Raw genomic sequence first — 27,421 nt, forward strand, 5'->3', positions numbered from 1 at the left:
TATCGAAACTAATACACTATAGCCTTCACAAATACAATACCGCAGAAGAAAAATAATGCTGGAAGAATAGATGCACACACACACACAAATAACATTGTTATTTTTGGACCAATGTCCTCGGAAAAACCCAACTCGGGAAAACCGGCGCAGCAGCTGAGGGTTTTATTATTATGCAGTAGCAAATCTGAGTACAAATCTATGGATGCTCAAATCTAGCAATCCATATAGAGAAATGACTAACAAAAGATCTAGTGAGAAAAATATCACTTCCACCGGTGATCCGACACTGACCTTGGCTCAAGACGCACTACTCTCTGTTGCCTCTGTGCAGTCCCTGTGTCATCCTACGTAGTTCTATGCCACACAACTCGGGCCAGCATCTCTCTCGCTAATTGATCAGCTGCTGTCTGGAAGATCGATTCTTCTGACCTCCAGGTTCCCACTCCGGCTTTTGGCACTGAATCACTGCTTCTCACTAGCAAAATACGACTTTCCCTCTAAAGTACTATGTTACCTCTCTACTCTGCGCTGCCTCTCTGTGGAACTCACTGTGTCTCTGCTATGCACTCACCGATTGGAAAATCTCCCTTGGGCCTTACTATCCCTGCCCCTCTCTCACTGCTTCGATCTTATTGAATCACCTCCGGCAACACACAGGTGCTACTCTGGAAATCGATTTCCCAGCAAAATCGAATTTCTGGTGTCTCGAGTGTGTTCTCCAACCCCCATCAAATTTCTTCTTATAATCTCTCGTTAGACATCAACGGCCAAGATTAAAACATACTCGATGGCTAATACTAACTAGAACTCGATCCATGTCTTCTTCTAGAATATTATCACCATGGCTTAATTAATACCCTTTAATTAATCAATGTTCCTAAGTTTAGACTTAGGCACCATTAAAAAAGATTAATTATTTTAATTAAGTCGTCTCTAGGTGGAATTTCTAGAAACGATTTATGGGTTTTGGAGAATACATGTATTCTAGCCTCCCCACCAAATTTCATGGCTAGAACACATCCGATGCTACAAAAACTAACAAACCCCACCTCATAGTGTTGTCACTTGATATACTCTTTATCTTGTGAGGCCTCTCACAATACCTGCTAGATTTTGAGACAAGAAGGCTTACCTACCTGAGAATAATCCCATCAAGGAGGTTGCTTCAGAGGTTTCCTCAGGTTCTAGACAATCTAAAAGGAGGTCATATCCCCTTCCTTCTCAAGTTGGTCATTAGGAAGAGTGACCCTTTGTCGGTAGGTTGGTGATGGATGCCCTTGGTAGTGGAACACGTAAGCACAAAACCCTATTTGTCAAGGGCACAGCAAAAATCTAAAGAAGATATTCATAGTTGAGTACAGGCCACGATTATCAAGATGCTTTAGAGCAAAAGACCCCTCGCAAGGCTCTAAATAAAGATTCCTTCTTTGAATTTGCAGGGGTTCGAGGGCACTCCCAAAAGAATTGCCCTAAAAAGGATTATTCATAATAATAAGCCTTGTTACCCACCAAAATGGGTAATCCCCTAGGAGAACATTTTTCTCCTACATTTGATAGCCAGTCGATTAGCTAGATAGCCAGCAACCCCTGACATCCACCACTAGTTGATGATATGCCATACATCTCCGCCACTTGCATCAACCATTTGCTTCTCACTAATCTGACATGAGCACATGACAAAGGTGGGATGCCACTCAAAAAGTACTTTGATCATTTTGCAATCGAGTGCTTATACTAGTTTGTTCTTGAGCATTTAAGATGGATTATGGGGTGATATGGAATATTGATGAACTTTGACCATTATCATGTTCTCTCACCTGACTTGGGGGGTTAATCTTTGATCCTAGTCTAGTGGGACCTCCCTTAGGGCCCTTTGGGTATAGGAGGGGCACTACTTGGGAAACCATGATTAAGATAGCATAGTTCCATCTTCCCATATTTCATACTTAACACCTTCCATCATATATTGCAAGCCCATATCTAACCTCCATTCTTCAAGTTCAGCTGGTCATTGGTTCTTTAGGATTTGGCACTCATATGTCCACATGCCTAGGTGGGGCCCAAAAATTCTGCCCTGGGAGGTTGATGTGGCTAAACAAAACAAAAAGAGCAAATCATGGCCACAATGATATAAAAGAAAGAAAAGATTAAAATGCAAAAAATCGCCAAGGACATAAATATTAGCAGGTGGGCAAAAGCCTAGCATGAGCTCTACCTCACTCATATGGCCATCACCCAATTCCTAAGCACGTGTTGCTCCATTACATCAAAAGAAGGAACCCTTGCATGCCCCAACCTCAATGAGCGATAAACTAACTCATCTTAAAGGGCTAATACAACCGCTACATCATTCAAAGCAAGCCCTAACCCTTGAGATATAAGCAATAATGCAAAGAACAACCAAGAAGAAGTAAAAGGCACACAAGAGGGGTGTAAAAACAAACGTTGATCTGGTATCTCATGCATCCATGAATACTCCCTACTCACATCTATACACTCAGAATGTGGACACACCCATCAGTTGGTCCCTTTGGCCCTGGCACTTGGCCATGAATCCTTATCCCCTTTGTTACCATCATTACTATTCATTAACACCTATCAATTGAAGAATGGACCAAGGAAATGTTACTTCCCCTTCGGGGCTGGAAACACCTAATAGGGTTGACCTTTAGGCACCCCTACTCGAGGAGAGAACACCATTGCAAGATCAAGGTCCTGATTTTGGAAGGGGATCCTTGTTTTGAGTATTAAATTGCCCATGACATTCAATTTTGGTTCACTTTGAAGAATTAATGATCTTGGTTCCCGATGATTGGTTGCTTTCACTAGAGTCCATGTTTTTGTCAAGTGGTCCAACAGCCTAGGTTTTGGGCACTTACTCCACAAGTACCCAAGCCCTCCAAAGAAGTATACTAGCACAAACAGGTGAAGCGTTGAGACTCTTGGGCCTAATAGCAGCATCATTGGATGACACATGTCCCAGAGAACCTCTAGCACCCAAGACATTGGATGAATTTGTATCAAATTTGATAATTCTTAGGATGACGCAGTTGTACCCAACATGTGTTAGTTTTTGTAGCATCAGATGTGTTCTAGCCTTCAAATTTGGTGGAGAGGCTAGAATGCATGAGATCTCCAAAACCCAGAAATCATCTCTAGAAATTCCACCTAGAAGTGACTTAATTAGATTATTAGTCAGTTTTTAAATGTTTCATAAGTCTAAACTTAGGGAATATGACTAATTAATCAGAATTAATTAAGTTAAGGTGTGAATGTTCTAAAAACTCACATGGACCAACTTCAAGTTAATCCTAGCCATCGATTAAGATCTAATCTTGGTTGTTTAAGTCTCAACAGAGGATTACAAGAAGAAGTCAATGGGGCTTGGAGAAATCACTTGTGCAATTCGATTTCATCAGCAGATCGATTTCATGAGTAGCAGCATTCAGTTGTCTGAGAGAGAACCAAAGAAATCGAAGGAGTGAGAGAGGGGCAGGGACATTGAAGTCGAAGGAAGGATTCCAGTTCCGGTGAGTGCATTTGTAGAGAGGCAAAGAAGCCACAATGAGGCTGACGTAGCACAACGCAATAGCCTCTAAAGGCAAAGTCGAATTGTTGGGGAGAAGCTTTTCAGTGCCAGAAGTTGGGCAGAGGTTCCAAAGGCCAGGAGAGACGTTTCTTCAGACAACAGCTGGTTAGAGGACTTAAGGAGAAGTTCCAAGCTGAGCACAGCAGCAACTGCGCTAGGGTGATGCAGTGACTGCACAGGGGCAGTTTGGACGACTCAATTTGAGCTGAGATTTAGTGTCGAGATTTCCCTGTGGAGTGAGGAAATTCCTCACTATACTTTTCTTGCCAGTTTCGGCATCCAGTTGTACTCAGATTATTTCACTATTACATAATAATAAAACCCTCAGCTTCTGCACCGGTTTTCCCAAGTTGGGTTTTTCCAGGAACATTGGTCCAAAAATAACTGTCATTTTATGTGTGTGTGCTAGTATTTCTTCCAGCGTTTATTTTCTTCTGCAGTTTATTTATGTAGGTTGCAATGTGATTGATTCAGTGTTTGTTTTAGCAAATAGTAAATAAATTGTTAAAAAGTAATTTAACAATTAGGAGAATTATTTCCAGTAGCTGCAATAGGAATCGGATTTCCGATTTTTCACATGCTATCAGAGGGCAAATGATTAGTCGTAGAGCTCAGTAGCAAGAAAAGGAGTTTCGTTGTTCAGTGTGACCAGCAGATTGAAACCCCAGAGGCAGCACAGTCACCTCGGTCAAGAGGTCGAAATTCTTGAGGAGAATCGCTTTTTCTAAGGGACAGAAAAAATCGATCTCTCTAGATCGAGGGATTCCAAAGGCAAAGGGAGCATCCCCAGTATTTTCGCATAGCAGATCTCTAGCTAGACGCAGTAGCTCTGCAGCAATTGCTAGAGCAAAGCTAGCATCAAGTGGAAGAAGAGCACACACTGAGGGAAAATTTTCCTCAGGGAACTAGTCTCAAGAAGTTCGATTTCCCTTGCAAATCACCAAACGTTGTGAGTAGAGTTTCTCACTCCATAAGGGAGTGTGAATAGCCTAGCAGCAGCTGAGCAGAAGGGAAGAGGAGATTTTCGACATTGTTTGAGATGGCCACTGTTGGGCTTCGAGATCAGGACAGGTTGGATGGTGCTTCCAACTATGTCATCTAGAAGGCAAGGATGCCCTTCGTTCTAGATGAATATGGCCTTAAGACATACATAGATGTAATGGTAGTTGCGCCCCAGGATGCAGATCAGCTGAAGTAGTACAGAAAGGAGATGGCGCAGGCGAAGAGGTTGATCCTTGATGGTGTTCGGGATCACATTGTTCACACATTTCTGGCAAAGGCACTGCTAGAGAGATGTGGGAGACTCTCTCCAAGTTGTATCAGGTCACTTCCAAGATGTACTTAGAGGAGAAGCTAAAATGCACCAGGATGCAGAAGGGGGAAGGCATGGACGCCTTCCTCACCAGGATTCAAGAAGTTCGAGATCAGTTGTCAGTTGTTGGGGTAGCGACTCAACCCACAGAGCTTGTGAGATTGGCACTCAACAGTGTCTCTCAAGAGTGGCAAGTCTTTGTCCAAAGCATATTGGGCAGAGAGAAGCTACCAGAGTGGGACAAGATGTGGGCTGACTTGCAGTAGGAAGAGTTGAGATGACCTCAAGAGAAGAGCTCCATCAATGGCCGCAGTGGATCGAAGCAGGTGAAGGAGGAGGAGAATGTGGCCCTCGCATCGAAGGGTCCCAGTTAGGGATAGGGGGAGCAGCCAAAGGAGGAGGACCTGTCAAAGGTCGAGTGCTTCAGATGTGGTGAGTTTGGTCACTACAGTACCCAGTGTCCTCTTAGGAAGAAAGACAAGGAGGAGAAGCAGGACCAGCAGGTAGCATCAACAGAGATCGATTGGCTGTCCTCTAAGCTAGAGGAAGACTTCGCCATGTTTGCTGACACACCCCCAAGAGTGAAGTGGGGTGACCTAGTGATATAGCCCCAGAGTGCTATAGATGGGCAGGATTCTTTGAGGAGGTCCATCTCTTAGATCAATACCTTGCTACAGGGCCCACAGTATTGATTAGCAGGATGGATCAGTGGTAGTAGATGCAGTCAGATGCTAGAGTGACATATGCAGAGTCTAGTTGTAGTCAGATGCTGAGAAGCGCAGTGCAAAATTGGTAGCAGTGCAGAGTCAGCAGCAACGCAAATGCCTCAGTGACAGTGCAGATACTAGCAACAATCAAAGACTCGGGAGACAGATGCATCATACTGATCACAAGTGATTCACTATTTAGGATGTTTTTCAGTTGCAAATGTTGCAATTGCAGCAGCAACAAAGATGGAGAGGGAGTTGCAATGCAGATGTAGTGTTGGCAATAGTTTAGCAAGGTCAGCAGCAGCACAAATGCAGCACATATCAGAGTTGTGCAGTAGTTGGTGGGCAAAAGCAGCGAAACATCAGCATCATGACAGGCGACAATGCAGAGACAGGATGTTGCTACAGGGGGCAGCAACTCTAGAACACATTCCTCGCTAAGAAGGAGTGTTAGCTATTGTAGCATCGAATTGGTGGAGAGGTTAGAATGCATGAGATCTCCAAAACCCATAAATCGTTTCTAGAAATTCCGCCTAGAACTTAATTAGATTATTAGTTAGTTTTTAAATATTTCCTAAGTCTAAACTTAGGGAATATGACTAATTAATCAGAATTAATTAAGTTAAGGTGTGAATGTTCTAGAAACTCACACTGATAGACTTCAAGTTAATCCTAGCTATCGATTAAGATCTAATCTTGGTCATTAAAGTCTCAACAAAGGATTATAAGAAGAAGTCAATAGGGCTTGGAGAAATCACTTGTGCGGTTCGATTTCATGAGCAGATCAATTTCCTGAGTAGCAGCATTTAGTTGTCGGAGAGAGAGCCAGGGAAATCGAAATAGTGAGAGGGGCAGGGTCAATGAAGTCGGAGGAAGGATTCCAGTTCCGGTAAGTGCATTTGTGGAGAGGCAGAGAAACCACAGTGAGGGTGACGCAGAGCAGCGCAGTAGCCTCTAGAGGCAAAGTCGAATTACTAGGGAGAAGCAGAATTTCAGTGCCAGAAGCTAGGCAGAGGATCCAGAGGCCAGGAGTGACGTTTCTTCAAACAGCAGTCGGTCAAATGGCTTGAGGAGAAGTTGTTCCAAGCTAAGAGCAGCAGCAACTGCGCCAGGGTGACGTAGTGACTGCGCAGGGACAGTGTGGAAGGCTCAATTTGAGTCGAGATCAGTGTCGGGATTTGCCTATGGAGTGAGGAAATTCCTCACTAGACTTTTCTTGCCAGTTTTTCTCCGTAGGATTGCCAGTTTCGGCATCCAATTATACTCAGATTATTTCACTGCTACATAATAATAAAATCCTCAACTGCTGCACAGGTTTTCCCAAGTTGGGTTTTTCTGAGGACATTGGTCCAAAAATAACTATCATTTTATGTGTGTGTGCTAGTATTTCTTCTAGCGTTTATTTTCTTCCACATTTTATTTGTGTAGGTTGCAGTGTGATTGATTCAGTATTTGTTGTAGCAAACAGTAAATAAATTGTTAAAAACTAATTTAACAATTAGGAGAATTATTTCCAGTTGCAATAGGAATCGGGTTTCTGATTTTTCACAACATGCCCCCAGGCCGACCTTGACATAAATTGATGGGTGGCAATTGATTCATAGCTAAGAGGAAGATGGTCTCACATTGAGAGACTAGAGAGGGCTTGTTGCACCTAAGGAGCCCTCAAAGTTGGAGCAGATGAGGCCACTTTGAGCAATTGGAGACCCATGGAGGCCACTTTGTGGTGCCCCAACTAGATCTTAGGTCCTCACAAGAGGCAATGAGGTGGATTTGAGGGCCAACCTTCAAATCATGGACTTAACATGCTTTTGCACCACCTTGGACACCCATCACCCTAGGGACATGACATTTGGAGCTTTATTATTGGATGACGTCAGCCCTAGAGAGCTTACAACTCACACGTGTGGGCAAATTAGGGCATATTTCATAAAGCTAATATGTTGGCTTGTAACTCGAGCATGTTTTAGCATCAAACTTGTTTTAGGGGATTTTATTAGGCTAATTGTTAGTCCTACTCATATAAATAGAGGAGAAGTTCATTGTGTTAGATCAGCATCACTTGTAACATATTTCAGCCCTCTTAGAGATTTCGCGTTCTTGGATTCTTGTGGAGATGTGATTCTATGGTGTTTTGCTACTTGGAGCTATTTCTTTGGTATTGGAGATGTCACTTCGGATCAATAAAGGATTGTACATGCATTTTATCTTGTAAGTAAGCCTTGGATTTTATAAATATTTATTTTTGTGCCTAATGTATGGAATGATATGTTATCTAGGGTTTCTATTGTGCTAGTTTTTATTAAAAACCAATGTATGGAATCTAGATAATGACATTGTATGCATTACTCATATATAGAATGTGAACGGGAATCACCTTGGTGTATCTTAAAACTAGCTCTCCCAAGTGACCTTGATCCCTCACAAAAGTAAAAGCTAGGGTTTTTAGCTAAGGCTTAAAAAATTCCCTTACTCCTTTCCATGATTTAGCTGATTTTTCAATCCCATAGACTCCATCATCCCAAGGATTAGGCACTAGCCTTGTCATTTAGTTGATCACACACAAATATTACCATAAAACTCATTTTTTCTCTCCTAATCTCTTTTTCGGCCCTCTTAAGGTCAAGCCGTTGGCTAGGGCTAGGGCACGAGTTGACCTAGAGTAGGAATTTGAGCTTGTGGAAGGATTCAACATTGGAAGGAACCTTGATTGCCTCAAAAGCGAGTCCTTTAGTGGCCAATCCATCCATTCTATTACCACTCAAACTAGTAGGGGTCCTAAAGTGAATCCTAAAGGGGCAACTGTTAGGACAAGGGCAACAATGGAGACTTAGCCCATTGTCACCTTAGCTAAGGCTCCCTACTCATTACGGACTTTTACCGATGGGAGGAGACTCGGTATGAGGACTTACAAAGAATATATCAATGCAATGGATAAGAAGTGATTCCAATCACCATTTCCAAGGAGAAACTCAAAATTAGGGCTTACTTGCTTTGTAAGCAAAGTGTAGGGTTTTTCTAGGAAAGGTTGATGAGGATTTGAGGGTTAGGTTCAGGGAGTAGGTCATGTAATGGAGCTTCTTATTCCTCAAAATCCTTATGGAACTTGGATTCTTAAGTGATCCTTGAAAAGTTAGCTTTGATAGGAAACGGAACCACACAGGACCAAATGGACCCCAAGTTAGGTCAAGGGGGGGAGGGTTTAGCAACCAGTGATGAACTTGAACTAATTAGGGAAGAGAAGGGGATCAAAAAAAAATCAGTGAAAGTTGGCACAATGATCCCTATGAGGTAACTAGCTTAAGGAAAACCAAAGGCAAAGATTGGTCTTTGAGCTAGGGCTTGCGATATCTCAAGATCCCACTGTCAGAATCTCATGAAATTTGGAGGGCTTCTTGAGGACACACCAGCGCAGTTGTGGACAAAAAATTGAAGTATTTGGATGGCTAGATTGTGAGATATTTGATGCCCTAGGTGACCTATGGGGCTAGACCTAGAAAGAAGAGGAGAAGGTGAAGAAAAATAAGTTTTAGGGTGATCACCTATGGTAGACCAATGCCTAATCCTTTGGGGAGATTGGAGTCAAGAATGATTATGAATTCGAATTTGATTTTCTTGGTCAAGGAGGCCTTAAAAGCAGCTTCACTTAGCACTAGGGCAAAGGAGAGCAACTTCAAAGACTTTATACTTCGTTTTGCAAAATAGATGGCTTATCAAGATAAATTTCAACCATGAAATATCCTTAGGAACATTCACTCATAATACATGACCCATACATGAAGCATCACTATCTAGAAACAAAATTTCCACAACTTCGCAATAATAGATGCAGCAAATTAGCCCTAGAATAGCGAAATCCCAGCAACAATGTATGTGACAAAAATAGAGCAAAGAATAGCATTAAAATTGCACTTACATGTATTAGAGTATATCCAACCATCAAAAATTTGCCAAACAAGAAGCTCCAAGATGAGAAAATGATCCAAACATCAAAATTCATTCCATGCTCCAAAATCTTGTCCACGAAGAAAGATAGCGAAGTTCTCTAAAGAGATACACATCCAACCAAGTGATGATACTAAAATGAATTCACGTCACTTGTATTTATACACTTCTAATGAGTTTGATTTAGCTAATTAGGCCTACATTAGCCCCTGCAATAAAATAATGTGCAAAATAACTAACTCTTGGTGACAAGTCCACCAAACTAGCTCATAAACAAAAGAATAAGCCTCTCAAGAGATCAAATAATGAATGGTGCATGTCGTTGGGCCTTGGAGGAGGCCTAATGGAGTCCATATGTGCCATAATGTGTAAATGAACTCCCAAAAGCAATGGACAAGGGGTTGGCCCCTTGTAATAACCTGTGGTGCTCCAAATGACACTTGGGGGCACACAAGTGTCCTCATGGGTCTCCAAACAAATTGAAGATGCCTGTAGATCGCCTGCAAGGACTAGGATGATGCTGTAGGTGATGCAACATCATCATGCAAGTCCTATATCATCTATCAGGTGTATGGTGCAACTTTGGGGCCAGCTAGGCATGATGGATTAGATGCATCTTCCTCGTCCAATAAGTGAACCACAAGCAATCTTTGAATGGCTGTGGGGATCCATGGAGTGTTGTCTGCTGCTATGGAGGCCCATGGCTCTCTACACACACCCTACATGTGCCAATGTAACCCTCTGGGGTCAGAACCCCATATAGGGAGACCAGACCCAAATGGAAACCACCTGCAATCCTGCATAAGATCCAATGCATCCCCGTGCCTTCTAGCACACCAAGTCATTAAAGAGATTACAACCCATGGATAACAAGTGAGCACTTCATAATGGCATGCCCTTCCACAGTGGGCTTTGGCATATGCTAATGTCTCCCAACTCCAAATAGGGTTAACCCAACATCCTATTAGGTGGTTTCTACCTCTAAAGGGGGTGGTATGTCCATGGTACATCCTTTAAATGGTGGTGGAATGTGGCATAATGATGGAATGGAGTAGGGAATCAAAGGGGGAAACCTAGATCACATGCCATGGTACAAGGGTAGCTAATAAAATGGAAGCCCACACTTGGGTAAATAATGTGTAGGAGGGAGCAATCGTGGTGCATGAGTTACCCTGGCCTTGATTTTTCCACCCTTCTTCATATGCCTTTTGCCTTTTTATGATTTTCTTTGGTTAACTGCTCGAGGCTCTAGGTAATGAGAGCATGATGCGTAAAGTATAGCAGTATATACCCCCTTATAAGGTGGGGCAGTTCATCGCCCACCGGGGGTTGGGACAATCATGGGTTCCTGCATGATAAAGGAGGCTCATGAAGGCCATGTAGGAACCAGGGTGATGGCCATGGAATGGCGTAAAGCTCATGTCATGGCTTTTGCCCACATGCTAAATGCTTTTGTCTCGACCATCTTTTGCATTTTGTAGTACAATTTCCTGTTGAATATGGCCAATTATGCCTTTTCTTTTAGTTGCATCAAACTCTGGACATCATTCCAGGCCTGACCCAAGATGTGGGGCAAGGGGAGGGGGTGGCTGACCCTATGTGGACCCAGTGGAGGAATGTGGACCCAAGTGGGAGGAGAGATGATTGGGGGTGTAATGAGCGGAAGGGGAGTAATATATGTGAATCGGGTAGCGGGACCACGCAACCAAAATTAGGGTTTCCCATGCAGTACCATCTCTAAAACCAATAGGTCAATAAAAGAGATCCCACGGGACTAGGGTGCAAGGTTAATATCCCAAAAGGGACCTAGGGGACAAGAGCACAGACCTAGACCACTCTTTCCATCGAATCCCCCCATTAATCCATTCCCAAAGTTTCCATGATAAATAAACTAGAATACTCAATTACCAAATAACAAGGCATACCTTTAGGTTTGGGAGGCCCACCTTCAAACATACGATCATGATAGATGGGTGAGGGACCACATGGCTGCCTCAGGTGGCAAATGGCACATCAAGCTAGTTGGTGACTGCGAGGGGCTGGTGACTACCGGCTGAAGACCATCATGGAGAAAAATTTTCTTCTAGGGGTATCCTTAGAAATTGATTTAATAGTTCACAATAATTAATTAACTTAATTATAGTACTTTTCCTAAGTTAGACTTAGGAAAGAATACATAAATCACTTACTCCGCAGAGCAAGCACTTAAAGAGGCAATAAATAATCTTCTACATGCTAAGACCCCAAGCCTATGTAGAAGACCTTCCAAAGCTACCCCAAGCTTCAACATAAAAGTCGTGCAATATGGATCAAGGAAGGGATAACAACACGAAAGTTTTCCATAGTTAAGCAAATTATAGAAAAAATGTCAACACTATTTTATCTATTGAGAAACAAGAGGGTTCCCTTCACTCCTCTTTTCAAGACATTGTGCATTTGGGCTCTCAACATTTCAAATCCCTTTTCACCCAACTTGAGGGGTGTCCAATCCAGGAAATCTTGGATACTCTATCCCTGTTCCCTCGATCGATTTCTGATGAAATGAATGAGTCCATGTCAACTAAAGTTTCAGAGGGGGGGCTTTTGGGAGCTCTTTATGCCATGCAAAAAAGAAAGAGCCTGGGTCCGCATGGGATGTTGGTAGAATTTTTCACAGGCTTTTACAATCTTATCAAATCTGATCTCCTAAAAGTAGTTCGGGATTCTCTGGCTTTGGGGAAGGTTTTATGTGCTCTTAACTCGACCTTCATAACACTACTCCCAAAAATTCATAATGCAGTTTCATTTGATGATTTCTAGCATATCTCCTACTGTAATGTGATCTATACACTGATCACAAAAATCATATCCACTAGACCGAAGCCTATTCTTAGTGAAACCATTTCGGAAGAATAATTCAACTTTCTCCAAAATACAAAAATCCATGACGCGATCTCTTTGGCCCAGGAGACTATTCACTATATCAAAGTTAGGAATCTCAGCACGGCTGCCATCAAAATCGACCTTTCAAAAGCATATGACAAGGTGAACTAGACGTTTTTACAATTGATGTTGATTCAGGTAGGCATGAATCAAGGATCCGTGAATTGGATAATGGGATGTATCTAGTTGGCCAGCTTCATAGTACTTATCAATGGACGCCCTTCTTCCTTTTGAGTGCTTCTAGGGGGCTCCGTCAAGGATGCCCTCCTTCTCTTTTCCTCTTTTTGCTAGTGGCAAAAGTATTGAGTAAACTATACATGATGCAATAGGAAAAGGAGAGCTCAAAGGGGTAAACATCACGCGATTTGTAGCCATTTCTCAACTTTTGTTCGTGGATGATGTCTTTTTGTTCATTCCAAGCAATAATTTATATTTCCAAACTTTAAATCGTATTCTAGCTCAGTTTGCTTTAGTCACAGATATGGTATTAATATACAAAAACCATGCATGATCCTTAACAACCTTTCGGACAAATCCTCCTATTGCATACGTGATTTGTTCCAATTCGATCAAGTCCATAGACGAAGGATTGAAGTACATGAGTTTTATGATGAAAGCAAATGACTATAAATTTGAAAATTGGATTTGGTTATTTAAGAAGATGGAGAAACGTATTTCGGTTTGGACCAACAGACTTCTTTCCAAGGAAGGTTGTCTAATCCCAGTGAAATTCGTTTTTGAAAGTAAATCTATTTATTGGACCTCCATTGCTTTGGTCCCTAAAGGGATTCTAACAAAAATTCAAAAACTAAGTTTCAAATTTCTTTGGTCTGGAAAAGCAAAATCTAAGGGTTGTCGTCTTGTTTCTTGGTCATCTCCTGCTATGCCAAAATCTTTGGGTGGCTGGGGATTGAAAAATATATATGTTTCTAGTCAGTCCCTCGCTGCTCACAGTTTTTGGCATTCCTTCAACAACTTTTCTTTGTGGGGACATACTTTGAAATCAAAATATCTTGGGGACAAATTTATTTTGGACTGGAGGGCCTTAACCAAATCTTTTCCTTTTGTTGGGAACTGGGTGTTGTGGAGGATAGGGTATGGCAGAAGCATAAGGGTTGGGGAAGACCCTTGGTCCACCGTGGGCATAGAATTCAAATTGTCACAAAATTGTATCCATCTCCTAAGACAAGCCGGGATATATGTTATTGCCGACACAAAATCAAAATATGATATTGCTTTGGGCAGTCAAGCCTGGAAGTTGGCGGCAGATCATGCCCTCCCTGAATCCGAAGCTTCCAAGGGGTCAGCTTATGTAAGGTTGTTGGTCTCTTCACTTATCCAACTAGTCGATGATGACCCAGATCATCTTATTTGGTCTAAGAACTCTTCCTTGGGTGAGGACACTACGAAGCTTGGCTAAAAGGCATATGTTGAATCCCTCCCCGTGCATGATCATAAATAGTGGTGGTGTTTCATATGGAAACACAGTAGTCCTCTGAAGTGCAAATTATCTCTATGGTTGGGTCTAAAAAATAAGCTATTAACGTAGGATAATCTCATCAAATGGGGGTGGAATGGTCTGAACCAATGCGCCTTATGCCACATGGAGTCTAAATTCATTTCTCATCTCTTTATTTCTTGTCATATGCAGAAAAGGCATGGAGTATCCTTCCCTCTGTTTTCTTCCCTTCCGCTGCTCAGTTGGGCAAAATAAATTTAGAAGAATGTGTTCAAGAATGGGTAACAGATTCATCGGTTCAATGCTATCCAGCTTTTCCAGCTATTTTCGTTTATAACATATGATGGACTCACAATCAGGTTATTTTCCAGGACAAACTAATTACTCCTGAAGTTACTAGTGGGATTATTGAAAAACTTTGTAAAGAATTTCGCTCAGAGCCAAAAAGAAAGATAGCTCGTGTGCCTATCATGCCGGATCTTGACAAACAAATTCCTTGGGTGTTCTTTGATGGCGCCAGCCAGGAAGGTCCTCCGAAATGTGGAGTAGGAGCTATTTTATTTCTTAACCAAAGCCATCATTATCTTCCGCGATATGCTCATGGGAGAGAAACTAACACAAAGGCTGAATTCACTGCCCTCTGGGTTCTTCTATACACAGATAGACATCTCAAAGTTAAAAAAATATAGGTTCTTAGTGACTCCAAGCTTGTGATTGACTAGGCTAATAAGAAAGTGGATGTTAATATTCCAAGTATAAATCACATCCTCAAAGAGATATTGTCAGAAATGGATTTTTTTGAATGGAGGTATTTTTCCCACATATACAGAGAACTTAACCAGCAGGCAGACAAGTTATCCAAGGAGGCTCTTCAGCTCCCGGCAGGTTCTTTTGGACAGTACAAGCTTCAGAATGATCAAGAAATAAATGGAATGGAATCCATTTTGAAACCTGTCAGCAGACAATTTTTCTTTTTCCCCTTGAAATTTTATATGATCAAGTACTAGGATAATCTATGTTTTTTCAGACAGTTTACATGTATTTTTTTGAATCTACTTTCTGAAAAAGCTGACTCAGTCTTGGCAGACTGCACAATGTATATTTCTCTTTGAAAAAATAAAAATTAAAATAGTAATATATATATATATATATATATTATTATAGTTATGTTTTTATATATTTTAAGTTAACACAAAGTATATAAAGTATATATATTATATATATATATATATATAGTTATGTTTTTATATATTTTAAGTTAACACAAAGTGAATCGTCAATCTTTTTTTAACAAATTTTATTGAGAAAATCTTCCTGGGGAATCAAATTCGGCATTGCTTGAGATTCAACTTCATTTGATCTTTTTTTCAATTGTGGAATGTGATAGCTCAAGCTGAAAGTGTTAAACCTGTTATGTGGAATTGCAAAGTTGCCAAAGATTTTTAGGCGTGATTTTTTTCCTACCCTCATTGGAAGGGAATCCTTTTTAGGGACAACTGGAAGGTCTGACAGGCAGGAAGAAGCCTTTGGGATGTCATTACACTAGCAGGTATAACCCCTTTGACAGGCAGGAAGAGGCCTTTGGGATGTAATTTTGCTGGCAGGTATAGCCCTTTAATGGAAAAGGCAATGTCGTGCAAGCTTTAGTGGGTTGACTAATCCATTCTATTTGGGAGAAGTCACAACTTTTAAATTGGAGTCGGCAGCACAGATCTCAAGTCACAACTTTTAAATTGGAGTCTGCCGCACAGATCTCATCCAGGATTGGCATTTTCAGGAAAGATGTAGCTCTCCCCCACTATGTAGAGATGGGAAATCTGTGTCATCACACTTTAGCTCCATGACATATCATTCTTGATGTACTTATCATTTTTTAGTAATTCCTTCTCGGCATGTGCACGCACACATTATATATAACTTTACTGGTTACATAGAATTATAGACCTTTTGTATCAGGGACTTCAATCCAGATTTGACAAAATCCTAAGGCCAACCTAGCAAACTTAAGTTCTGTCCCTTATCCTTCAAAGATTTGTTTAATATTTGGAATTTATATCAACTCATGGGAGAGTTCAGAAAAACGAATAAAAATAGTAAGAAAGGCAGACACACAAAATGCCCATTAGTTACCATTTATTAGATCAAGTAGTTGATTACAGCCAACGGAGCATTAGTTCACTTGTAAGGTTTTGGCTGATTTTGACATAGTGCAGACTCTTGAGAAAAGAATGCTTCATACGCAATTCCGAAGAAAAGAACAAAAACAAAGAAACAAAAGTTATTACCATCTGGGAGACTGCTTGGATCACTTGGCTTCGCTGGCAACGAGCTTTCACTTTTCAACTCTTTGGAATCCGAATGATATTCAGCAGAAGGGGAGTAAAGTTGTGATGGGCGATTTCCTTCTAGCAGAGCTTTAGCTGCTGCAATGGCTGCAGCCGCTCTATCAATTACCTGCATCTTCTGGGTTCTGTCCCTTTCGTCAATAGGGACTTGCTGTATTTGCTCAAAGTACCTAGTTTTTCTCTCTAACTCCTCCGGATCCGCGCTACTATTGCTGTCCTCTTGGCCTGGTTCTAGAGAGGAAGAAGATTTCTGATTCTCTAATGCTCTATTCCGCATATCCAAGTAAGACCCATCTCCCTCGTTTGATCTCTCTCTACTGTCTTCCTGCTGAGCAACCCTAGCAGTAATGTTCATCCCATACCGTACTCGTGTTTTTAATATAACCCAAGGCCTCTGTTTCCAGGAAACCATTCCCAATCTGTTACTCTGTAACACCATAAATCTAGCACCAGGGACAATGGCATCCCTGGTTACCGTATTTTCCCTCATTCCCATGACATGAACATTTCCAAATATCAAGCTACTCATCTTATATGCCATTCTCTACAAGATTAGAACTGAATCAGCCAAAATTGTCCTCAAGTCAATCCTTAATGAATATATCTGAATCACCCCAATCTGTCGCGAAGCCGATACTCAATAAATACATATGCAACCATGTTCAGAACCCAACTCGGTACTGCAAGAATATTGGCTCCCAAGTTCGAATATTCAATAAAACATGTACACCCAAGTTTCAGTTATGAGCACCCAAATTATAATATTGCACGATAATGCCTCCTAATATTTGTTAAAAGCATATGTGAGACATATTCAAAACTGCCCACTAACAGACATTTAAAACTTTTTCAGATTGCTCTCCAGCATGCAATTCACAATCCAAGTCTGGGATTTTTCAGACGCGGCTAACAATATATGACATTTAGAAAATGCACTTCGATTTCATACTGTTATTTTGTTGCCAGTATACGATCCAGCTCCCTGGCAGCAGCAATGGCACGACAACTCGCGGTTGTGTCACTGAATTGCATGCACGCAACTTTACCATTTGTTTAAACTGTTACTTCGAATGGGATTTGAAGAATTTTGACACCTGCATTTTTAAGTTTGGACTCTATGCTTTATATAAAAGAGCGACGACTCATGTCCTTTTGTTGGCTTTGTAGGCAAGTTATTCTCGAGGCCTGGTCCACCCTGTCTGAACTGTGGCAAGCATGGGATGGAGTGCAAACGGTGATGATTGAGATTCTGATTTGTCAGCACAATGTGAAGAATTCTTGGCTCTCCACCTTTGTCAATACCTATGTACCTTGAAATCAGATTGCAAAATGGTCAGAACGTTCCTGTTATAGATACCTTGGAACAGATTTGCTGGGGAGGAAAGAGATCTAGGAACAGATATATCAACTAAAATAAAGATACTGGTGAACTAATGCAGACTGCAGTACTCTTCCGTTGAAGTCCCCATCTTGTTAAAGCCGGTGGTGAAATAATGCAGACTGCAGTACTCTTCCGTTGAAGTCCCCATCTTGTTAAAGCCGGTGGTGAAATAATGCAGACTGCAGTACTCTTCCGTTGAAGTCCCCATCTTGTTAAAGCCGGTGTCCACTAGCAGATATGGCTGGTGTCCTGCGTACGATGTGCACCGTTCACAGGTGAGGTGGGATAGCTTCTCTGCTAGTAATTTTCTTGTTACCCTATTCCACTTGTCAAATACTCCCGCTAGATGGCTTCCCCTTGAATAGATTGATTAGGACTGTTACCCACCATATAGTTAGAAAAAAAAAACAATATTGATGTGGACTCACATGTATCAATATTGGTGTCACATGAATGAATATATAATCTATATATATATATATATATATGCAGAGTACGGAGTACGGTGTTGTGCATCTACTTTGACATACTTTAACACATATCAATGATATTATATCATATCAGTGAAATGTACAATGTTGCTAGGTTGCACCAATACCGTTCATAGGAAGTTCTGCGGTAGAAGTTTGATATCCTGTTGTTAGATGACAATATGCATTTTAACTTTACTTATCCTCCCTGCAATTTTATTTTGATCTTAGGCTAATTTATTATTTTAATTTGTCCCTTTGTGGATGGAGTACACAAAGGAGTGCTTAGCTTACTGGAATGTTATTTTTCCTATCTGGTTTTTTAGATGTTATTTTTTTTAATCCAGTTTCAAATTTTATAAAGACATCATGGTCGGTCATAATTAAGTTCAATAGATAAGCGTCTCGTTGAATTGGCCTATCAAAACTAGATAAGCATTTTGTTTGGCCTATCAAAACTAGATAAGCAGGAGTCTGAGATCCCAATTTCAGTGTCGAGTTTTCTTTAATATCTTAGTCCTAAACTAAACTATGAATTTCTAATATATATCTTTTTACTTATTCCAACAACCATATATATATATTATAATTTATTTTTTTATTATATTTAAAATCATAACTTTTTTAAATAATATTAATCTATGAAATTTTAATTTCTATTATATAATATAAATATATTAAAAATAATAATAATAATATTAAATATATTAAAAATAATAATAATAATATTTAATATAATATTTATGTAATTGACTTTAAATTAAATAATTAGTAAAAACGATTGTTATGTTTCCCAACTTATAAAAATATAAATATATTGCTATAATACTTTTGAATTTTATATTTTCAAACTTTTAACAAAATTATTTTATTTTGGATACCATTTTGTGAAATGGTATTGGTCAAATATCCAAAAATATATATTTTATAATAATAACTTAATAATATAATGTTTATTATTAACTATTTTAACAATACTATTTTATTTTGGATATCATTTTGTGAAATGGTATTGGTCAAATTTCCAAAAATATATATTTTATAATAATAACTTAATAATATAATGTTTATTATTAACTATTTTAACAATTAATTATTTTATTTTTAGATATATTTTAAAAATAATTATTATAAATATGTTTTTAATCCCTAAAAATATAAATTCTAAGGTGGTAGTTAAAAATTGATTATTATCACTATAGAAAACCGAGAGAAGCTATAGAAACCCTAACAACCTTAATCGAGACGAAGGATGGAAAATAAGTGACAATTGGATTCCTACTTTAACGTCCTAGAACACCCTCTCCTAACCTAACCCTTCCCCCATTAAGCTTGACCTCCCTCCCCAACATTCTCCACACTTCACACCAGTACTAAACACCTACCCTAACTTCCAATTCTTAAAATTAAAAACATTAATTTACATAGTAAAACTAAAAACTATGAATCTTAGATTACTAATATTAACATTATTAGTAATTAACATTAACACCTTTTATGATAGAAAATTAACAGAAATCTTAGATAAATGCAAACAAATTCTAAACAGATAACTATATTAGTTTTCATCTCTAAATATTCATATCATGCATATAAACCATTAGATCTAATAATGAAAATCACTAAAATTACAAAATTTATAAAAACAAAGAATAATATTAAACTAGTACTAATTAATATTAAGATTATTATTAAAATCAAACTAATTTATTTTACTCTAAATAATAAAAATAAAACTAAAATAAAATTAAGATATTAAGATTATTATTAAAATCAAACTAATTTATTTTACTCTAAATAATAAGAACAAAACTAAAATAAAATTAAGTATAAAATAAAGTAGTAACAAACATAATATAATTAATCATAAATAAATAATAAATAAATAAAAATAAATTAAAAATTCATTTTAGTAGTAATATTCGAACAAATAAAAATACCATTACATAATTAAATATTTCGATATAGATTCACTTTAGGTTTATTTGATTGAATTAAATAAAAAATCTCATCATATAATTAAATATTAAAAATCATATAATTAAATATTAAAAATATTAATTTACATTTTAACTAATAAACAAAGAATATCAAATTAAATAATTGAATTGTTTGGCATCACTGATATTAACATTAAAATTAATAATTAAACATTTCAATTATATAATTAAATATTTCAAACTTAATTTTAATCATTCTATTGTATTAATAGTATATAATTAAATTAAACCAAAAAGTACAAAACAAGTTTGGCAAGGTCGGCTTCCATTCCCTGTGTATCTCTTAACCCTATTTATTCAAGTCCAGTGAGATCTGTCCTACACAATTACTGATCTATCCTGATGATGAGCCACGATGGATGGCTCGAAACGTCGATACAAACAATCATGGATGTGAGAACTCCGGAAGAAAACTACACACAAAGCACTGATCACAGAAGCCTCAAAACAATAATATATTTAGATTGTTAAACAAATAATTACATTAAAAATTATATGTCAAAGGAGATAAAGGTAATAAGAAATGGAAAGTAGAGGAGGGTGACAGGAGCATAGGAGCGCATCTATGGCAGTGAGTTAGGGTTTGGAGAAGTAACTAGGGGAATTTTCCCTTTCCCTTCAGTTAGTTAATTTATATATTGGTTTAGTGTAGGGTGGTCATTAGTTTCAGTTCAGTGTAAGGGTGGTCAGCGGTTGTGGGCCTGACATGTAACTGACTTACCATTTTTTTATGCAGACGATTTCATCGTGGTACCAGAAGACCTGGGGTATTATGATACAGTCAACGTTGAAGGGAGCCCTATTTTCATAAATACCCCAAAGACAATAGCTCTTTGGAATGGAAGGGGACAAACTGTAGAGGTGTTGGAATGGAAAATAGTCTCTTCAATGGCTTCAGCCTCGAAGGAGGCTCGGTTTGAGGGTTCAAGGTCATAAGGGGTAATTATTATTACATCGGAGTCAACAAGTCTAGTAGTTGTTTCCTCACCTAACCGGACCAAGGTTGAGGCACATTCGGAAGAACTTTGGGGTTTAACCTCTTTCGCTTCACCGTTTTTTGGGGAATTGCAATATTTGTTGGATTTGGGGCTAGAGGTTATACCTAGGTTCAATATCTCTCCTTCCCAAAATGAGCTTCCTCTAACTAGAGTGGGGTATTGCGAATTTCCCGGAGGATATTTTGCTACCTTCACGATGCACTCCTCAACAATTTGGTATCAAACAAGTAACATCAAGAGGGTTTCACTCGGGCTCTAGTAGCATTTTAAATTATTTTCATTATATAATAGTTCCTAAGTCACATGTCATGGGAGGCCTAGATCTTGGAGGTGACGAATAGGAAGTTAAGAGTGTTGAAGGTCTTTCACTACCTCATTCAGGGGATTTGAGCCAGGTACCTCGGGGGAAAAAAGACAAGCGTAATAAAGAGAAACGATCCTCCTGCAAAATGTAATCAGTGTCTGGGGTAGATGTGAGTATGCAGGAAGCAACGACTATGGAAAATAGGACCCTAGTAGGAAGGACTTGAGCTCAAAAGTTCAATATTAAAAATTTGGAAGCTTGGGTGGCTGCAGAAGTAAGTCCTACCATCTCAAACGCTCCAAAAAAAATTGCTATCAAAGGGATGGATTCAGCTCAATACTCTAACCCATGAGGAAGCCCTAGCTATTTCGCAACAGGTTTGGAACATTGACTCTACCCCAGTAATTTTAAAATTTTGGACCCCTTTGTTTGACACGAGTTGGGAAAGATTAGATGTTACACCTATTTAGGTTGGGCTTCCTGGCTAATTGTTAGACTTATGGAAGCCTGAGATATTTTAAGATGTGGGGAGCAGTTGGGAACTTATATGGACGTGGATTTCTCCAATCTACAGACTAAGGACAAATCGATGGTTAGGGTTTTGATTAACATCAATTTAAGAGAAGGATTATTTGATTCACTGGACCTTGGAGATGGTAGTGGCAGCCTTCAACCTCTTGACTATGAAGGGGTTACTTTCTATTGCCCACGGTGTCATCAGTATGGACATACCCTCAAATTTTGTAAGTTGCCTGTCAAAAAGAATAAATTTCAGAAGGATCCTTTTACAAAAAAATCCTTCAGTCGCTACTACTTCCACAACCACTCTAAACATGCAGACTATCGATGTCCTTCCTGCCCCTTTAGAAGATCATGTCATTGGCCCATCGAACCCTTCCTATGATACAAAGGTGATTGCAGAGGGGACCGCTCGAGAATTGGATGGAGGCACTCATGTTCAACCAATTCCAATTGAAGTCCCAGTAGCCTTCTCAAGCAATATGTTAGTTTCTTGTTCTCTTGTAACCTCTCTTGTTGAATCTTTATTTGAACTTGGAAAGAATGGGTAATGGTTTATTTCGATAGGTTCACGATGGTCTCTAATTTTCTAGTCACATACCTTGATCTACCAAAAGCAATGTGTGATTTTCCCCAGGGCTCTGATGGGCCTTTTTTCTCTTATGATCTATGTAACCTAAGCCCCTTTTGATGAGGGTCATCTGGTAGCCTTATCCTTCAAAACCTTCGTAATAAACAAATTTTCCATTAGCTTGGGGTGATTTTGGGAGGCCTTGGGAAGATTGATCTAATTCATGGGGTCCAAGAGTTATTCCTAACCTGCTTTTGGGATATTTTATACACAAAATGGATAAAAAGAAGTTGATTGATATTGAACCTATCAAGATAAAGCCTACCTGGAGTATTCATCGGGTTGGTCCTAAAAGAGTGGCCAAAAGGCTATATCATTTCCTTAAATGTGAGCATATGTTAGATAGGCTTAATGTATTCATCCAATGGATTGGTGTAAGGGGTGAATCTAACCATTCCCCCATTTTTTTGGAAATCAAAGGATGAAGAAAAAAACCTACTAGCTCTTGCAAAATGAATTCCTCATGGCTGCAAGAAGAGGCTTTCATAAATCTTATGAAGTCATATTGGATATTTTTTTACCATACGACTGGAAGCTTAGCGACGATTCAATTTGAGTCAAGCCTCCAGAGCTTAAAAGATCATATAAAGGCCTGAGCTTATCAAAAGAGAGAGAAAGAGGAGGAAAATCTGGTGAAGGTAGAGTATGAAGCGTGGGTTTTATCTTAGGCAAGAGAGGAAGCTTTGTCGAGTGAAACATCGAGGGAAGCATTATTATCATTGGAAAAAAGAAGAAGAGACATTTTGGCATCAAGAGAAGCAACTTGGTGACTTAAGAGCACAGTAGTCTAGTTGGAATGCAAAGATGAAAACATAAAATAAAAAAAAATAAAAAAAAAAAAAAATCAAGTTTATGCCAAAGGGTGTAAGATGAAGAACATTATATGGAGTATGAAGGATCAAGAAGAAAGAGAGGTTACTTCCTTTGATGGTCTGGTTGAGTTGGGGAAGACAAATTTCCAAAATATTTTCAAAGAAGATGCTTTAAATTCCATAGTGGACATTCTTTAGGTAGCTCGGTTATTCCCAAGTTATGTAAAGGAGGAGGACCTAGACTCTTTGCTTGAAGAGTTCAGTTTGGAGGAGTGGAAGGAGGTTTTGTCTAGCTTTCAAAAGGATAAGAGCCTTGGGCAAGATGGGAAGGGGATATAAGCTTTCCTAACTTTGTTCGAGGTGATTTGATTTGATATCCTTAGAGTGGTAAATGAATCCAAAGCACATGGGAGAGTGTTGGTAGCCTTCAACTCTACCCTTGCAACACTCATCCAAAGGGGGGAAATCCTCAAACCTTTGAAGAATTTTGTCCTATCTCGTTGTGCTATAGTATATATAAAGTTATTGCTAAAATTATAGCTCAGAGGATTAAGCCAATTCTCTCAAGAGAAATCTCAAAAGAACAATTTGGTTTTCTAGAAGGGAGGCAGATACACGAAGCCATAAGGGTTGCTCAAGAAGGACTTCATAGTTTGAAAACACTTTATTTGAAGGGAGCAACACTAAAAATCAACATCTCAAAAACCTATGACATAGTTACTCAAATTGGTTTTCCACCTCCTTTCCTCAACTGGATCATGAAATGTATACAATCTATTTCATTTGCATTGTTATAAATGGATCTGCATCCAGATATTTTTCCATTCTTAGAGGGGTCTAAGGCAAGGATGTTCACTATCTCCCCTCATGTTTCTCCTGGAAGTGGAGGGACTAAGCCTTTTGCTAGTTGTTTCTAAGAGGCGAGGTGAGTTTCATGGTTTAAATATAGCTCAAGGTATTTCTATTACTCATCTACTTTTTATATGTGGCATATCAATTTTATGTAATGGATCGATGCAGGATGCCAAAAAATATAGTTTAAAGCCTTATCTCTTTTTGGGAAAACAACTAAAATCCAAATAAATGCCATAAAATCCACTCTCTCTTGCCTGAATTTGGATAACCAAGAAATGTTGCACCTCACTACATTGTTTCCTTTTGAATTGAGGAGAATTGAAGAGGGGATAAAATACTTGGGGTTTCAATTGAAACCAAATGATTACTCAAAACCAGATTTGGCCTGGATTTTAGCAAAACTAGACTAAATATTTGGAGATTCAGATGGCTCTCCCGAGCAGGGCGGTTAGTTCTGGTAAAATTAGTTATGAAGGTTATCCATGTTTATTAGATGTCATTAGCCTGGATTATGTTGACGGTGTTGGAAATCTGTCAACCAAGGGGTCTCCCCGATGTGAAGTCCCAATTAGACCTCACATCATTTGGAATAGGAGCCCCATCCGAAATATTGGCCCAATTGCCTTATATTCTTATAGATTTTCCTTGGCTTTAGCTGTCAGCGAGAGAGAGAGAAGCATGTATGCGCCTTTGCAAAAAGCAAGTTAGTGTGCCCGTTGAATGTTCAGTTGTATGCATATCAAGGTTCTTCTACTGCAGGGGGAGGAAAGGTGAGCCTCTAAGAGAGAGGCCATAGTACCACATTGGTAGAAGTGCACTCAAACAAAAGATAATAACCTAACATCAAGCATAATAGTCCACATAGATGTGACAATTGCTATAACCATTACAATGCATATTCAGTTAGATAAGCACTAAAATAACCAAAATAGCTCAACTACTTTAGTACAAGTGAAAGAAAACATGAATCATAAATATTCATAGAACAATCTTACAAATATTCAAAATCCATGCATGAAAATGTGTCAACCATCAGGCTTCAAGTATTAAGTAAAAGTCCCAAGATACATGAATACAACGAGCATCACTAGCTGCAACAGTGGAGAATTGCAAAACCACATTTTTCTCCCCAAAATTACTAACTTTGTCTCTCTGATGCCTTATAAGAGAAGCCAAGGTGAAAAGTCCCTTGCTTGTACCATGAGGGTGTATATATAACAAATGGGGTGTTCCTTCACCTCCCTTGTGACTCTTGGGCTACCCTCATGATTGTTCAACTTCTCTATTACCTTTTGATTTCCTACATGGCTTTTCAAATTACATGAATGACTCTTGGACTCCCACTTTATATTATATTTCTCCAATATTGAATTACATATTCCACAAAATGATGTGGCACATGATGACTCACAATATGACACTGATGACATGGACTTCCAGCTTATTTGATCAGCTTGTCTTTGAAGTTAATAAAGTGTCTTCAGGTATGGCCTTCTTCTCCATCTCCTTCTTCATCATATTGTCATAAAATTATAGAGTACTTTCATCTGCAATCCACTGATGACAATACAACATCAGTCTGATAAACACCTAGTCTCAAATGTTGCATGATGATCCATTAATTATGCCGGAACTGGGTGGCAGAATGTGGGAGAGGCTTAGTGAATGTGCAGTTGCATAGCTCAGGTAGTCAGGGATGAAGCTTGAGCCTTGAGACTACGCAATGTGTAGTTCAAGCTGGTATGGGCAAGCAGATTGCGCAGTTTTGGGAGTTAGTGAGCCAGGTGAAGGGGTTTTGCGTTGTTTCAACCAACTACGCAGTTCTAGAAGGCAAAGGATGCTAGGTGACTACGCAGTTGCGCAACTCGAGATCTCAAGGGATGGGCTTGAGGTATGACAGTGTGCAATGCTTAGTTTAGGCCGGGCTGGAGGGAATGATTGTGTAGTTTTGGAGGCCAAGGCCCAGGATTGAGCACTAAAATTGTGAAATGCACAATACTAGAAGGACAGGAGGTTAGGTGATTATGCAGTTGCATAGTTTAGGAGCTTAATATTGAGACTTGAGGACTAAGACTACGCAATGTGCAGTGCTAGCTTGGATGAAGAGAAATATTGCGGAGTTATGGGACTCAGGGGCAGGGCATGAACATTGAGGTTGTGAAATATGCAGTTCTGGGAGGCAGGGACTACACATTACGTAGTGCCAATAGACAAGGTTAATGCTTGAGGACTGAGACTGTGCATTGCACCGTTTAGGAGGGCTGGATGAGGCTGAGTGGCTCGGTCAGGAGTTTTTCCAATTTTGACTAAGTGTTGGATCAGTGAGAGGAAGTTGAATAAAAGCAAGACTTGAACATGATCACACACTTAGTTCACTTAACGACACAACATAAAACACTCAAAACACATGAACAACATATTTTACTTAATGCAGAACATTACGACAACCCATTCCAATTGTGACACTAAAGATACACTTTGCGACGACAATGACGCCACTTGTATGACAATGCATGAAACTTTGGAAATGAGTGCACAACATGTATAATGATAATAACAACTCATTATCACAAATATTTCCCCTTTAAACAAACCAAAACTCCACTTTACATGATAAGCAACAATTCCCACACCAAAATACGACACTTGTTATATGAAAATAAGAGTGCGAATGACACTTGCGATATGCGAACAACGGTAAAAACAACACATGCTAGGGCGAAGATAACATGAAAATGACACTAATTAAAGGGAAAGCAAGTGAAAGCAACAATCGAAAACATGAAAATGACACTTGTGAAAACAAATTTGGGTGAAACGACACTTTGCAAAACTCACCGAAATAGAAGTACAAACACAGCTAGAAGTGAGAAATTGTCAATGTCAGTGTAGACTGACTATCGACATGGACTGGATATCGCACATGCACAGTCTTGATGGACCATGCTATTCTTGTTCAAGATTGTGTAAAAGAATATGTTCATGCACTTGTTACAGACTGAGCATGTGTGAGAAAGTGACTTCGACACTTCCTATCCAAAAGGGAGCTTAGAGACTTCACAAAGTTAGAAGTTACTACCAAAAGGTCGATCGCAAGATCCACAGTATGCTCCAAAATTCATGTATAGAAATTTTTTTGGAGGGTGATTGTTGCAGTGACAACACTTGG

The 27,421-nt window shown here is 39.3% G+C and overlaps 1 protein-coding gene across 1 annotated transcript in view; it reads right to left on the reverse strand.

Moving 5' to 3' along the window:
• LOC149209481 (protein LIKE EARLY STARVATION, chloroplastic) overlaps window positions 1-17,916 on the reverse strand; it is an 89,410-nt gene extending 71,494 nt beyond the window's left edge. Inside the window, exon 1 of the mRNA XM_089396376.1 lies at window positions 16,223-17,916. Coding sequence (XP_089252502.1) covers window positions 16,223-16,823 — 601 coding nt within the window. The 5' untranslated portion in view covers window positions 16,824-17,916. The remainder of the gene's footprint in view (window positions 1-16,222) is intronic.
• Between the last annotated feature and the right edge of the window lie 9,505 nt (window positions 17,917-27,421).

This window comes from Pinus tabuliformis, chromosome 1_2 (genome assembly GCF_031772625.1).
Source record: "Pinus tabuliformis cultivar Carrire ecotype Pingquan chromosome 1_2, CPIR1, whole genome shotgun sequence".
In the NCBI taxonomy this organism is placed as follows: domain Eukaryota; kingdom Viridiplantae; phylum Streptophyta; class Pinopsida; order Pinales; family Pinaceae; genus Pinus; species Pinus tabuliformis.